Source organism: Rhinoraja longicauda, chromosome 23, assembly GCF_053455715.1.
Source record: "Rhinoraja longicauda isolate Sanriku21f chromosome 23, sRhiLon1.1, whole genome shotgun sequence".
NCBI lineage: Eukaryota > Metazoa > Chordata > Chondrichthyes > Rajiformes > Arhynchobatidae > Rhinoraja > Rhinoraja longicauda.
The window spans coordinates 31148353-31164706 of NC_135975.1; the positions used below are offsets into that span (position 1 = coordinate 31148353).

The 16354-nt window shown below is 48.5% G+C and overlaps 1 protein-coding gene across 1 annotated transcript in view; it reads right to left on the reverse strand.

Annotated features, from left to right (window-relative positions):
• Positions 1-16354, reverse strand: part of LOC144604991 (ATP-binding cassette sub-family C member 9-like) — a 184099-nt gene that overhangs the window by 142530 nt on the left and 25215 nt on the right. Inside the window, exon 3 of the mRNA XM_078419986.1 lies at positions 4331-4472. Within this exon, the coding sequence (XP_078276112.1) occupies positions 4331-4472 (142 nt within the window). The remainder of the gene's footprint in view (positions 1-4330; positions 4473-16354) is intronic.

Here is a 16354-nt window from a genome sequence, read left to right on the forward strand (position 1 = left end):
ATGATGAGCACTCAATCTGATCTCAATCTCAATCAGCCACATCTGATTTCTAGATGTCACATCTGGCTGATTACCAACAGCAGAACATTAATCCAGAATGAGTTATTAATTTTGCGCAATAGATTTCACGCTGTCATTGAGATTGGTCTCATCAATACGCTAAAACTCTCGTTTGTTTGATTGTTTGTTCCTGAACTACAGCCAAAACGGTACACGATAACACGACAATTTTAGGCCCACCTTACTCACCGTCGTCCCTTTGGTGCTAATGGAAGAAGTTTAATTGAAATCGGTGTTATATTTTTAAAGTTATTCACATTTTAAAGTTTAAATCTATCTCCTAGGGAGGGAGGAGGGTGGGAGGGTGAGGGGGGGAGAGGGGAAAGGGGGAGAGGGGAGGGGGGAGAGGGGAGGGGGAGAGAGGGGAGGGGGAGAGGGGAGGGGGGAAAGGGGTGGGGGAGAGGGAGGTAGGGGAAGGGGGAGAGGGGGGTGGGGGAGAGAGGGGAGGGGGAGAGAGGGGAGGGGGAGAGAGGGGAGGGGGAGAGAGGGGAGGGGGAGAGAGGGGAGGGGGAGAGAGGGGAGGGGAGAGAGGGGAGGGGAGAGAGGGGAGGGGAGAGAGGGGAGGGGGAGAGAGGGGAGGGGAGAGAGGGGAGGGGGAGAGAGGGGAGGGGGAGAGAGGGGAGGGGGAGAGAGGGGAGGGGGAGAGAGGGGAGGGGGGAGAGTGGTGGGGGGAGAGGGGTGGGGGGAGAGAGGGGAGGGGGAGAGAGGGGAGGGGAGAGAGGGGAGGTGGGAGAGGGGAGGTGGGAGAGGGGAATAGGGGAGACTGGAGGGGCGGAGAGGGGAGGGGGGAGAAGGGAGGGGGGAGAGGGAGAGGGGAATGGGGGAGAGGGGAATGGGGGAGACTGGAGGGGCGGAGAGAGGAGGGGGAGACTGGAGGGGCGGAGAGAGGGGGAGAGGGGGAGAGGGGGGGAGAGGGTGCTGCACCAATGCAGGACAGGTTTGTGCCCACTTGGTCTGGTTCAGAAATAAAATCAGAGTAATCAGTTCCTATTCAGTTGCACAATAGAAGAGAGAAAAGTACAGCAGAGGAACAAGCCCTTTGGACCACAACGTCTGTATCAAACACGATGCCATGTTGAACTAATCATATCCGCCTGCACATGATTCATATCTCTCCATTCGCTGCATATCCATGTGTTGATCTAAAAGCCCCTTAAATGCCACGGTCATATTTGCCTCCACCTCCACCCTCAGGTCGAGGGACGGCCAGGGAGAATTAAGAGAACAAAGGACGGATCAAAGTGATTTGATTAGTCCGGGCGTCAGGGGTAACGGGGAGAAGGCAGGAGAACGGGGTTGAGAGGGCAAGACAGATCAGCCATGATTGAATAGCGGAGTAGACTTGATGGGCCGAATGGCCTAGTTCTGCTCCTATAACTTAGGAGCAGATAACAAAGCGAGTGGGTTATCCATGAAGAGATGGGGAAGGAAAATAATGTTAAAAGACTGGAGGGAAAAGGCAGTGAGCAATAATGTCAGGACACAGGGTGGATGTGGAGGGCAGCAGAGGTTTACCAGTATACTGCCTGGATTACAGGGTATTAGCTAAAAGGAGAGGTTGGACAGACTTGGGTTGTTTTCTCTACAACATCGGCAGTTGAGGGTGGACCTGATCGAAGTATATAAAATTATGAGAGGCATAGATAGGATGGACAGTCAGAACCATTTTCCCCAGGGTGGAAATGTCAAAGACTAGAAGGCATTGCTTTCGCTAAGAGGGATAAGGTTTAAAAGATGTGAGTGGGGCACAGAGAGTGGTGAGTGCGTGGAACATGCTACCAGTGGTTGTGAAGGAGAATGGAAGAGGCTTTTAGGTAGGTACATGGATTTGCAGGGAATGTTGGGATATGGATCACGTGCAGGCAGAGGAGGTTAGTTTAACTTGGTATCATGTTCGGCATTGGCATTATGGGCCGAAGGGCCTGTTCCTGTACTGCACGTACTATTCTGTGCTCTATGACATAAATGAGAAACAGAGAGGGAACTGAAAACTGAAGCAGGATTAATTGCATTTGGTAGTGAATAGCATTTGGTAGTGATTTGCTGGTACAAATCGAAGGTATTTATTCACAAAGTGTTGGAGTAACTCAGCAGGTCAGGCAGCATCTCGGGAGAGAAGGAATGGGTGACGTTTCGGGTCGAGACCCTTCTTCAGACTACTTCTGGTAGTGAATAGCTGATGGTAACGTTCTTTGTAGATGTAAATCCAGCCAGGTATCTGGTGAACCAATTGCTTCCAGTGCCCCTGTAACCAACCTTCAAGGCAGGTTTTTATTTTAGATTTATGATTTAGAGATACAGCGCGGAAACAGGCCCTTCGACCCACCGATCCCGCGCCGCCCACCGATCCCCGCACATTAACACTATCCTACACACACTAGGGACAATTTTTTTTACATTTTACCCAGTCAATTAACCTACATACCTGTACGTCTTTGGAGTGTGGGAGGAAACCGAAGATCTCGGAGAAAACCCAGGCAGGTCACGGGGAGAACGTACAAACTCCGTACAGACGGTGCCCGTAGTCAGGATCGAACCTGAGTCTCCGGCGCTGCATTCGCTGTAAGGCAGCAACTCTACCGCTGCGCCACCGTGCCGTTTGGGGTTGGGATAAACTCACTGGTCTCCCAACAGCCCATCACTCCCACAGTGACAGGTCAAGTCAAGTCTACTTTATTTGTCACATACACATACAAGATGTGCAGTGAAATGAAAGTGGCAATGCCAGCGGGTTGTGCTAAAACTACAAAACAGAATAGAACAATTTTTAAAAAAGACACAACACAAAAAATAAATGAATACAGTAAATTAGTCCCCGGTGATATGAGAGTTAACAGTCTGATGGCTTGTGGGAAGAAACTCCGTCTCATCCTCTCTGTTTTCACAGCGTGACAGCGGAGGCGTTTGCCTGACCGTAGCAGCTGGAACAGTCCGTTGCTGGGGTGGTAGGGGTCCCCCATGATCTTGCTTGCTCTGGATCTGCACCTCCTGATGTATAGGTCCTGCAGGGGGGCGAGTGTAGTTCCCATGGTGCATTCTGCCGAACGCACTACTCTTCGCAGAGCCTTCCTGTCCTGGACAGAGCTGTTCCCAAACCAGATTGAGATGTTACCGGACAAGATGCTTTCTACAGCCCCAAAGTAGAAGCACTGAAGGATCCTCGGAGAGACTCTGAATTTCCTCATCTGTCTGAGGTGGTAAAGGCGCTGCCTTGCCTTACTCACCAGTGCGGCAATGTGTGTTGTCCGTGTCAGATCCTCTGTGATGTGGACTCCCAGGTATTTAAAGCTGCTCACCCTATCCACAGTAATCCCATTTACCTCCAGTGGCGTGTACATCCTCGGATGTTGAGCCCTTCTAACTTCTTTGGCCACTTTCTACACTACAGCCGTTTAGAAGTTGGAAATTTAGAGAAATAGCATTGAAACAGGCCATTCGGCCCACCGGGTCCATGCCGACCATCGATCACCCGTTCACTCTAGTTCCATGTTATCCCACTTTCATATCTACTCTCTACACATTAGGAGCAATTTACAGAAGGCCAACCAACCTACAAACCCTCATGTCTTTAGGATGTGGGAGGAAACCGGAGCAGGCGGGGGAAACCGGAGCACCTGGTCACAGGGAGAACATGCGAACTCCACACCGAGAGCACCCAAGGTCAGCATTGAACCCGGGTCTTTGGTGCTCCGAGGCAGCAGCTCTACCCGCTGCACCACCGGTGCTGCCCAATAACCATTACCGATGACGACTTCAATAATACTTTTGACTAACGTTCCAACACTTACTATTACATATATAATTTATCACGAAAATTAGTGGAAACTCTGGATGTGACATCAGTGCAGGTATCAGTTGTGGGCGGCATGGTGGCGCAGCGGTAGAGCTACTGCCAGACACCCGGGTTCAATCCTGACTACAGGTGCTGTCTGTACAGAGTTCGTACCTTCTCCCTGTGGCATGCATGGGTTTTCTCCAAGATCTTCGGTTTCCTCCCACACTCCAGAGACGTGCAGGTTTGTAAGTTAACAGGCTTGGTATAAATGTAAAAATTGTCCCTAGTGTGTGTAGGGTAGTGTTAATATGCGGGGATCGCTGGTCGGCGCGGACTCGGTGGGCCGAAGGGCCTGCTTCCGAGCTGTATCTCCAAAATAAACGAAACTAAACTAAAACAAACGGTTTTAGTTATGGCCACATGACACATTTCAAATTTGCAAAGAATAGGTCATTTTTTAACAAGGTAATAAAATGCAATAAATCTCAGCCGTACCTGTCAGAGACCGTCCCTTCTGCAATCTCACAGATAAGTACGAAGAGTAGTATAAATGTCAGGATCCATCGGAAGCTGTGCCCGGGGAAGTGGAGCCACGTGTTATGGTGGATCTGGACCTTTGAACTTTGACTTCCCCACCCTGAAATTCAAAACATCATTTCCTTTTAGGAATTGCCAATAATTAAATAAAAAGCATGAATAGTAAAAGAAAAATCCCAAAACACTTTGACGATAATTGCATGGAATTATGGTCATTATATGGTCATTCCTTTTTTCCTTTTTTTTTTTTTGTTGTGTGTCGGTGTTGGGATGGTTTTTGTATTTTTTTTTGGTTGTGTATGTGTGGGGGGTGGTGGTGTGGGTGGGGGGTGGCGGGGGGGTGGGGGAAACTTTTCTCTTCCTCACGGCGCGGGGTGCGACTCGGCTGCGGGGCCTAACATCGCCCGGTGCGGCTCGGCCGCTGGACTTAACATCGCCCGGTGCGGCTCGGCTGCGGGACTTTACATCGCCCGGTGCGGCTCGGCTGCGGGACTTTACATCGCCCGGTGCGGCTCGGCTGCGGGACTTTACATCGCCCGGTGCGGCTTGGCCGCTGGACTTAACAGTGCCCGGTGCAGCTCGGCCGCGGGACTTAACATCGCTGGTGCGGCTCGACCACGGGACTTTTCGGTGCGGCTCGGCTGCGGGACTTTACATCGCCCGGTGCGGCTCGGCTGCGGGACTTAACATCGCCCGGTGCGGCTCGGCTGCGGGACTTTACATCGCTGGTGCGGCTCGACCACGGGACTTTACATCGCCCGGTGCGGCTCGGCTGCGGGACTTAACATCGCCCGGTGCGGCTCGGCTGCGGGACTTTACATCGCTGGTGCGGCTCAACCACGGGACTTAGCTGCGCAAGGCTTGGTCGCGGGACCTTTCATCGCCCGGCTCGGCCGCGAGACGTTTCAGCGCCCGGTGCGATTCGGCCGGGGGGACTTCCATCCCCTTGCGGGGACTGTGCGGGTCGGTCGGGGACGAGCTGTCTGTCCGTGGGCGTGGGGAAGAGAGTGGAAGTTTTGTTGCCTCCATCACAGTGAGGGGGTGTTTGGAGTCACTGTGATGGACGTTTGTGTTGGGGCTATGTGTCTTGTGTTCTTTTTTTCTATGACTGCTATGTAGTTTCGTTCGGTACTTCGGTACCGAACGACAAATAAAGCTCTGTTATACTGTTATACTGTTATAACTCATACAGTCTCAGTCAGCACTTACCACACACATTTCATGGAGTCATAACACATGGAAACAGGGCCTTCAGCCCATCTTCCCTAATGACCAAGGTGCCCCAAGCTAGTCCCATTTAGCCTACATCCCTCTAAACCTTTCCTATCCATGTACCTGTCCAAGCATCAACTCAGTGTTACTATTGTGCCTGCCTCAACTACCTCCTCTGGCAGCACGTACCGTATACCCACCACCCTTTGAGTGAAAAAGTTGCCCCTTAGATTCCTATTAAATCTTTCCCCTCTCACCATAAACCTCTGACTACTGCAGCACTCTGTGAAAAATGTATTTGTTGGCATAGAATCATACAGCACAGAAACAGGCCCTTCAGCCCAACTTGTCCATGCCAACCAAGGTGCCCGATCTAAGCTAGTCCCATTTGCCCACATTTGGCCCATATCCTTTAAACCTTTCCTATCCGTGTGCCTTTGAACATTTGGATAAGTACATGTGTAGGAAAGGTTTAGAGGAATATATATATATGGGCCATATTGTTATTGTCCCTGGCTCAACCACTTCCTCTGGCAACGCGTGCCATATACCTGTGCGAAAAAAAATCACCTCTCAGGTTCCTATTAAATCTTCCCCTCTCTCATCTCTAACCAATGTCCTCTGGTTTCTTGATTTTCTGGATAAAAAACTCTGCCACAGGTAAAGATCGTACAGCTTCAGGCTACCCATTAGGGTGTTTCCAAGTCAACAGGTCATTACATTTAATCAAGACATCCAACCAGCTATGCAAACCTTCCTGCATTTTGATCACAATCCTAATAATCATTTCTTAATGTGCAGCAATGTAATATTTGGATATTCCTGGTAAGACACTATCCCAGTTACTGCTTATGGAAGGTGCAAAGCTTTGTGACTCAGAACTTACTTGATTCCACGAAGCCATCCAACTCTTTAGACTTTAGAGATACAGTGTGGAAACAGGCCCTTCGACCTAACGAGTCTGTGCCGGACGGCGATGAATCCGCACACTAGCACTATCCTACACAGACTAGGGACAATTTACAATATTACTGAAACCAATTAACCTACAAACCTGCACGTCTTTGGAGTGTGGGAGGAAACCGGAGCACCCGGGGAAAACCCACGTGGCCACAGGGAGAACGTACAAACTCCACACGGGCAGCACCCGTAGTCAGGATCGGACCCGGGTGACTGGCGCTGTAAGGCAGCAGCTCTACCGCTGCGCCACCGTGCCATACCCAACGTGTAAAATCTCTTCTGCTAACTCTGGTTGTATCACAACGTGTTAGTTTGGAAACAGCTCTGCCCAAGATTGAGAAAAAATGGCAAAAGACTTGTGGATGTAGCCCAGTCCATCACACAGACCCACCATCCACTCCATCTACACTTTGCGCTGACTCGGGAAAGCTGCGAACATAATCAACCACCTTTCTCACCCTGGTCACTCCTTCTCCCTGCTCCCGTTAAGCAGAAGATATGGGGTTGAGGGTTGAAGTCATGACTTGCGCTTGGCTTGGATTTAAGTGAGGGGGAGTTGCGCAGGTCGTTGGCCTCACTCTCTTGTTCTGGCCTATCGGGTTCCAGCAGCAAGACATAGTCGGGCCGGCTGGGGACAGGTCAGGATGCAGTGGATGGTCAGAAGTGCCCTACGTATCTCACTCTGCCCTGTTTGCGCTCCACGGCACTTTGCTGGGATCATCTTTCTGCCCGTTGAACCTTCTGGTGGTTTCCTCCGCGGAGTTGAGTATAGGAGCAAAGAGGTCCTTCTGTAGTTGTATAGGAGCAAAGAGGTCCTTCTGCAGTTGTACAGGGCCATAGTGAGACCTCACCTGGAGTACTGTGTGCAGTTTTGGTCTCCAAATTTTAGGAAGGATATTCTTGCTATTGTAGGTTTACTAGGTTAATTCCCGGAATGGCGGGACTGTCATATGTTGAAAGACTGGAGCGACTAGGCTTGTATACACTGGAATTTAGAAGGATGAGAGGAGATCTTGTCGAAACGTATAAGATTATTAAGGGGTTGGACACGTTCGAGGCAGGAAACATGTTCCCAATGTTGGGGGAGTCCAGAACAAGGGGCCACAGTTTAAGAATAATGGGTAGGCCATTTAGAACTGAGATGAGGAAAAACTTTTTCAGTCAGAGAGTTGTGAATCTGTGGAATTCTCTGCCTCAGAGGGCAGTGGAGGCCAATTCTCTGAATGCATTCAAGAGAGAGCTAGATAGAGCTCTTAAGGATAGCGGAGTCAGGGGGTATGGGGAGAAGGCAGGAACGGGGTACTGATTGAGAATGATCAGCCATGACCACATTGAATGGCGTTGCTGGCTCGAAGGGCCGAATGGCCTCCTCCTGCACCTATTGTCTATTGTCTAATCCGCCAAACCCAGGCTTCACATGCTAGGTAGACAAGCCCTAAGCCGCTGGAACCAACGACTTGCCGACTGTACATGTGGCATGCACACAAGACAGTGGAGACATCGTGGGGGCGGGGTCGTCGAACTCCCGTACAAGTCCCATTTAGGACTTGTCCACTGCCACTTGTCCACAGAAGGTACAGAAGCTTGAAAGTGCGCACCACCAGACTCAGGAGCGGCTTCTCCCCCCCTCTGTTATCAGGCTTCTGAACTACATGTTGTACCCTGTATCTGTGCACCACATGATTGTAATTGTGTATTGTCCTTTCTTTGACCGGATAGCACGCAACAAAAAGCTTTTCACTGTCCCTCGGTACACGTGACAACAATAAACTAAACTTAGAGTTGGACACCGTCTTGGAATGAATTAAGTTCTAAGTCACAAATCTTTTGTTAGTAAATGGGATTGTGTCAGACTAAGAAATTCTAAAGATTACATCGCAGCTCATAAGGTATTCCATGTCTGAAGTTGGGACTTCCAAGAGGACTTTGCACTCATCTTTTCCTCCGCTTGCCTAATACCCACTAAGAGTTAACATCCTCCAAGTCATTTAACCACCGCTGTGGGTTGAAATCATCATGGCAGCCCTGCCCTGCCAGTTCACATCTCCTGTTACCCTTGGCCTTACTAAACTAATAATAACTCCCCTTTCCATATCTTCATTTGAAAGTGAAGTGAGGAGCTTTATCTTATCTACCGATAGAGTCACTTGTGCCATTAAGAATCCTGGCTGGAAGACAAACACTCTGCACTCTTGTGCAGGAAAGAACTGCAGATGCTGGTTTAAATCGTAGACACAGAATGCTGGAGTAACTCAGCAGGACAGGCAGCATCTCTGGAGAGAAGGAATGGGTGACGTTTCGGGTCAAGACACTTCTACCTCTGCGCTCTTCATCAACTGAACCCTGCTCCCAATCGTGTGGTTGTTTTGTTGTTGATGCCGAGGAAGGGCCTCGACCTGACACGTCACGTCCCGACGGTGGGGCCGCGGCTGTGGATTGGGAACGTGGCCGGAGGCCTTTTTCGAGGCGCCGCGGACTCGATGCCTCCCGGATTGCAGCGTAGAAGCCCGGGTCGGGGCCTTGCGAGTAGAAGCCCGGGTCGGGCGGAGCGGCCGACGGAGCCCGCGGCTGGGGCACGGGTCGGCACCACCGAGGCGTGAAGTGGGGCGGAGGCCTCGGCGATGGGGCCTCGCGGTGGCGGCGATGCCTCATGGGTCGATGACAGCGTGGAGGGACCGCCATGAGGGAGAACAATGGGCAATGGGGGGGGGGGGGGCAAAGGACAATGGGGACCCGGATTGGGGGAACTGTTGGGGGGAGGGGCAAAGGACAATGGGGACCCGGCATGGGGGAACTGTTGGGGGGAGGGGCAAAGGACAATGGGGACCCGGCATGGGGGAACTGTTGGGGGGAGGGGCAAAGGACAATGGGGACCCGGCATGGGGGAACTGTTGGGGGGGAGAACAAAGGAGGAGCCAGCGTGCTTTGTAACGTTGTCAGTGCCATAGATGGCTGCTGTTTATATACATTGTGTATGCAAGCAAAGAATCTCACTGTGCCTTCAGTCTGAAGAAGGGTCTCGACCCGAAACGCCGCCCATTCCTTCTCTCCTGAGATGCTGCCTGACCTGCTGAGTTGCTCCAGCATTTTGTGAATAAATACCTTCGATTTGTACCAGCATCTGCAGTTATTTTCTTACACTCACTGTGCCTGGTCACATGTGCCAATAAAGTATTCCTATACCTAGCTAGCTTCTGCTTTCTTTTGCTCAAGGTGCTTTTTAGCCTGAGAGGATTCCTCTCAGATATACGCAATGAAGCAGACATTCCTGTTTGGCATTAGGTTTAGTATGTCATGTGTACCAAGCCACAGTGAAAAGCTTTGTTTCGCAAGCTATCCACTCAAAGCTTCTTCCTCTCCGTTATCAGATTTTCTAAACGGTCCTTCCATAAGCCTGGGTACTGACCGATTCACCTCTACCCCATTGTGGACATTGGACCTGATGTGCTGCAATGCTGAGAACTATATTCTGCACTCAGCATCTTCTCCTTTGCTCTATCTATGGTCAGCGTTTGAAGTGATTGTATCTGTGTATGGTATATCTGAAGATAGACACTAAATGCTGGAGTAACTCAGCAGGTCAGGCAGCATCTGTGGAGCAAAGGAGTGGGTGACCCCTTGAGTCAAGATCTTCTCCAGACAGTCATGGGAGAGGGAAACTAGAGGAATGTGAAGGCGCAAAGAACAAATGAATGAACGGTGGAAAGAAAAAAATCAAACTGATCTGTTGGGATTGCATGCAAAACAAAGCTTTTCATTGTACCTCGGTACGCATGATAATAATAAACCTAAACAAGACACACTGCACATGAATGCAATCAATCTAAACTCATGTACAATAGGTAGAGCAAATGGGATGCTGCAGAGTGCAGAATATAGTTCTCAGCATTGTAGAGCATCAGTTCCAGAGACAAAGTCCAATGTCCTCAATGGGGTATCATATCATATCATATCATATATATACAGCCGGAAACAGGCCTTTTCGGCCCTCCAAGTCCGTGCCGCCCAGCGATCACCGCACATTAACACTATCCTACACCCACTAGGGGACAATTTTTACATTTACCCAGCCAATTAACCTACATACCTGTACGTCTTTGGAGTGTGGGAGGAAACCGAAGATCTCGGAGAAAACCCACGCAGGTCACGGGGAGAACGTACAAACTCCTTACAGTGCAGCACCCGTAGTCAGGATCGAACCTGAGTCTCCGGCGCTGCATTCGCTGTAAAGCAGCAACTCTACCGCTGCGCTACCGGGTAGAGGTGAACAGCGGCCTAGCTTATGGAAGGACCATTCAGAAGCCTGATGCAAGGGGAAATAAGCTGTTCCTGAGTCTGGTGGTCCGCGCTTTCCTGCTTCTATACCTTCTCCCAGATGGAAGCAGGTGAAGGAGGAATGACTGGGTGGGACAGGTCTTATATTATGTTGGCTGCTGCGAGACAATGCCCAACCAGATTTCTACACCGCCAATTTGGGGTATTGCAGTCAGTTCTGGTAGCCCCAATAAAGGAAGGATGTGAAAGCTCAGGAAAGGGTGCAGAGGAGGTTCATCGGAATGATGCCCGGATTAGAGGATGCTAGCCACAAGCAGACGTTGGAAAGGCTTGGATTTGTTTTTCTGGAATGTCGGAGTTTGAGGGGAGATCTGATAGACAAATATAACGTTACTAGACAAAGTGGACCAGTTGAGCCCAAACCTCTCCTGCATTGGTGCAGCACCCTCCTCCCCTCTCTCCTCAACCCCCCCTCCCCTCTCTATTCCCCTCCATTCCCCCCTTCCCTCCTCCCCTCCCCCTCCCCTCCTTTTAAACTTTAAAATGTGAACTTTAAAATTATAACACCGATTTCAATAAAACTACTTGCCTTATCACTAAAGTGACGACGGTGAGTAAGGTGGGCCTAAAATTGTCGCGCTATCGTGTACCGTTTTGGCTGAAGTTCAGTCACAAACAAGATAACAAACGAGAGTTTTAGTATATAGATGATAGGCATAGATAGAGTAGACAGTCAGAACCTTTTACCCAGGATGGGATTTTATCAACTACTAGAAGGCATAGCTTTAAGATGTGCGGGCCATGTTTTTTTACTAAGAGGGTGGTGGGTGCCTGGAACACACTGCCAGTGGTGGTGATGGAGGCTGATAGGATTGTGAAGTTTAGGAGTCGTTTGGATAGGCACGCAGATATGTATTAAATGGACTTATGTGGATATGTGCCAGCGGATAAAGGTTTGTATCGACACAATATTCAACACGGACATTGTGGGTTAAAGGTCCTGTTCCAGTGCTGTACTTTTTTTCTGTTCTATTGTACCTAATTGTCTGTATCTTTCACTTTATACACTGTCCAATCCTTGGACCCCCTACCTGAGATTCCATGCCTCTGTCTCAAGCTGCCTTCTTTTACACAGAGTGGTGGGGGCCTGGAACGTGCTGCACCGTGGTTACACAGAGTGGTGGAGGCAGATACGGCCGTGATGTTTAAGAGGCTTTCAGATGGACACACGGATATGCAGGGAATGGGGAGATACTGATCACGTGCAGGCAGAGGAGATTGGCTTAACTAGACACCATGTTCAGCGCAGACATCGTGGGCTGAAGGGCCTGTTGATGCACCGTGGTTGTATGTTCTATTTATCCATATGTGTGTTCTGTTTATTCAGGCCACATCTACCTGCCATTGCAATCACCCATAGACATACCACACTACATTACAGTCATCAATTGACTCAGTCATCAAAAGTCATGCATTTTGTAAATAGCAATAATTTCACTTTCTGAAGAAGGGCCTCGACCCGAATCGTCCCCTATTTCTTCTCTCCAGAGACGCTGCCTGGCCCGCTGAGTTACTCCAGCATTTTTTGTCTATCGTCGGTGTAAACCAGCATCTGCAGTTCCGGCTTATACATAATCTCACTTTGGTTAGCTGTGTGCGTTTGGAAGTTCTGAATTTGTAGAATATCCTTCACAAGGGTGAGATGTTGTTATTAAACCGGCATATCTTATTTGTGCAAATCATATCCATGATGTCCAGCTGGATTTGTGCCAACACTCTGGTCTAACTGCAGCATGCTGTGCAAAGAACAATCTCTGCCATCTCCTCTGCCAGACTGTTAGGATGTCCAATCAGAAGCAACAGAGACGGAATAAGGCAGCCTACTTCTAACAACACACATACATCATCAGACGAGTTCCTTGCAATTTATCTGCAGCAATAACTGCAGAGAGCCTTTTTAAATGTTAAAATATTGCACTCGGGCGGTGTGAGCAGCTGTTTCTAAAACCAAAATTAATCCCTTTCACCTCACCCTGACTAAAGCTGCCTGATTCATCGTCCTGTCGCTAATGCCGACCCCCGTTCATATTCCATCTGTCATCAAGAACACTGCCCACAGCCCCTCCTAATACATACCCACCTTCATAAAGTTTACCAGATTACGAAGGGAGACTAAAGGGTGCCCAAGATTGATCCAACCAAAGTCAAATATGCCTGCTTTACACATCCAAAATAGGCCAGTCCAAGTTAATCTGTCAAGATGTATGTTTTGTGTGGGAAGGAACTGCAGATGCTGGTTTACACCGAAGATAGACACAGAGTGCTGGAGTAACTCAGCGGGTCAGGTAGCATCACTGGATAGAAGGAATGTGTGATCCATTCGGGTCGAGACCCTTCTTCAGCAAATGTTTTGCTTTCAAGCTTAAACGTGAAAATATCTTCCCAGAACTATGAAATAGTGCAGTTATGGACAACGGTTTATTTTCCCTATATTCCTCCCCAAAAATAACCCTTTTAAAATTCAACCTAACAAATACATTATAACACAAAGTGCTGGAGTAACAATAGACAATAGGTGCAGGAGGAGGCCAGTCGGCCCTTCGAGCCAGCACCGCCATTCAATGTGATCATGGCCTAACTCAGTGGGTCAGGCAGCATCTGTAAGGGACATGGATAAATAATGTTTTGGGTTGGGTCCCTTCTTCAGTCTAAGCCTGAAAAAGAATCTCAATCCGAAACGTCGCCTGTCCATGTCCTCCAGGAGGTTGCTCTGACCCACTGAGTTACTCCAACACTCTGTGCTTTGCAAGATTCCAGCATCTGCAGTTCCTTGTGTCACTGTAAGTAAATATATTCTTGGATATCTTCAGTTCCTGGAATGTATTAAAACATTCTGAACCACCAAAATGCTCAAACTGCCCTCATAAATGACTAATATTGCACACAATTGCTTCTGATTTGTGATAATATCTTTCTAAACGTAATCAGTAATACAACTGCTAAACAGTGAGATTATCAGATCACGCGTAATGTATATTTAAAATGCTTGCAATTAAACAAATAGTTTGGTCGGCGGAGAATATAACTTAATAGCCCACTTGAGACTCTGCAAGAAGATGGAATAAGAGTTATGCCTAGAAGCAATAACCCTGGCCTGCAAAATCTAATTACAAATGGGATTCCGTTATATAACCACTACTTCATAACCATTATAGTGATGAGGAGTATTTATAGCATACCATGTGGGCAAGTCAACAAATGACTTTCATTGCTAAAGCATCTTATACAACCACAGACTGTCCAAAGCATTTTACACTCAAAAGAGGTGCTTTGGAAGTACTATGATACTGCAGATCACATGGCAGACATTTTGCACACAGCAAGATCCCACAAATAACAGTGTGACAATATGTTTAAAGCAGATAAATATTGAGTGGGGCACCTACATTTCTCTATAAAATTATACTATTTGGATCAGTTACATCTCCATTGAAAAGGCAGAGACAGCAAGGATCTAACACCATGTGTTTCGGGTGGCAATGGCACAGATGGTATAACAACTGCCTCAGAGCGCTAGAGACCCGGGTTCAACCTGACCTCGGGAGCTGTCTGTGTGGAGTTTGCACTGCGGGGCTTTCTTCCGTGTGCTCCAGTTTCTTCCCACATCCCAAAGATGTCATAGAGTCATACAGCGTGGAAACAGGCCCTTCGGCCCAACTTGCCCATGCCGACCAACATGCAAGCCATCCACACTGGTCCCACCTGCCTGTGTTTGATCCATATCCCTCAAAACCTATCCTATCCGTGTACCAGTCTAAATGTTTCTTACACTTTGCCTCAACTACTTCCTCCAGCAGTTCTTTCCATACACCCATCACATTTGGTGTAAAAAATGCCCTTCAGGTTCCTATTAAATCTTTCCCCCCCTAACCTTAAACCAATGTCCTCGTGTTCTCAATGTCCTTACTCTGGGTAAATTAAGGTGGGATTTTGTAGATTAATTGGCCTCAATAAATTACCCCTAATGTGCGGGGAGTGGATGCGAAAGTGGGATAACATAGAACTAGTGTGAACAGGTGATCGATGGTTGGTGTGGACTATGGGCCAAAGGGCCTCTTTTCATGCTGTATCTCTAAAGTAAACTAAGCACATCAGCAAACTAATTAGGTGGCTTTCCAACCTGTGGGCAAGTATTTAGAGCAGCAATGAACCATTGAAGGCCTAACAAGAGTATATATCCATCTAATTTACCTACCTATCAGTCTGCAGAAGGGTCTCGACCCAAAACGTCACTCCAGAGATGCTGCCTGTCCTGCTGCGTTACTCCAGCATTGCATGTCTATCTTTAACTTACCTACCCCATTGGCTCTTGCCAATGGTCCCTACATAGACTACACAACTTATTTTTTCTTTACAAAGATTCGCTCTTTGGTGCTCGTGAGGCAGTCCATGTAGAATTTCGTGGTCACGGCTCATTGCCTTGAGGGAGTTCTGCCTTCTGCAGTGCTAATTACATTTGTTCAATTGGCTAGTTTAGAAGTTGTCTAGATTGCACCCAGGTAGACATGAACATACATAGAGCACAGATCAGTACAGCAGAGGAACAGGCCCTTCAGCCCACAATGTCCATGCCCAGCATGATGCCAAGTTAGACTAATCCCTTCCGTTTACACATGATCTATATCCGCCCATTCCCTGCATATCCAAGTGCCTATAGGAGTTTTAAATTCCACTGACGTATCTGCTTCAACTACCACCCTTGGCAGTGCGTTTCAGGTCCGCACATCTCTTTGTGTAAAAAAACTGCAGATGCTGGATTAAATCGAAGGTAGAGGAGATGTACGTTCAGAGGAGATGTACGAGGCAAGGTTTTTTTACACAAAGAGTAGGTAGACACAAAATGCTGGAGTAACAGTGGTTCAGGCAGCATCTCAGGAGAGAAGGAATGGGTGACTTTTCGGGTCGAGACCCTTCTTTAGACTGAAGAAATGCGAGTTACTCCAGCATTTTGTGTCTACCTACTCTTTGTGTAAAAAAACCTTGCCTCGTACATCTCCTCTGAACGTTTCCCCTCTCACCTTTGTGCCTCTAGTCGTTGACATTTCCATAAAAGTTCTAACTGTCTACCCTATCCGTGCCACTCGTAGTTTGATACACTTCTATTCGGTCTCCATTCCACCCCGGAGGAATCATTTCAAAGTTTGTCCAGTGATCCCTTTGGCTTTTGGGTTGATTTGTTCTCGGATATTGTTGGACATCCCAAGAACAGACTGGGGTGCCCAGCAAAACACAAAGTGCTGGAGGAACTCAGCGGGTCCAGCAGCATCTGCGTGGGGAAATGTCGGAACCCTTCTTCAGACTGATCGTAGTAGGGAGGGGGACGGGAGAGAGCTGGAAAAAAGAAATGGGGGTGGGGGGGTGGAGATAATTTGGGACAATTGGTCATGAATTTGGGGTGACCTGTAATCTGTTTTACCCAGTGAAGTGCATAGACTAAACTATTCAAATCCATTCAAGTGGAGTTTGACTGATTGA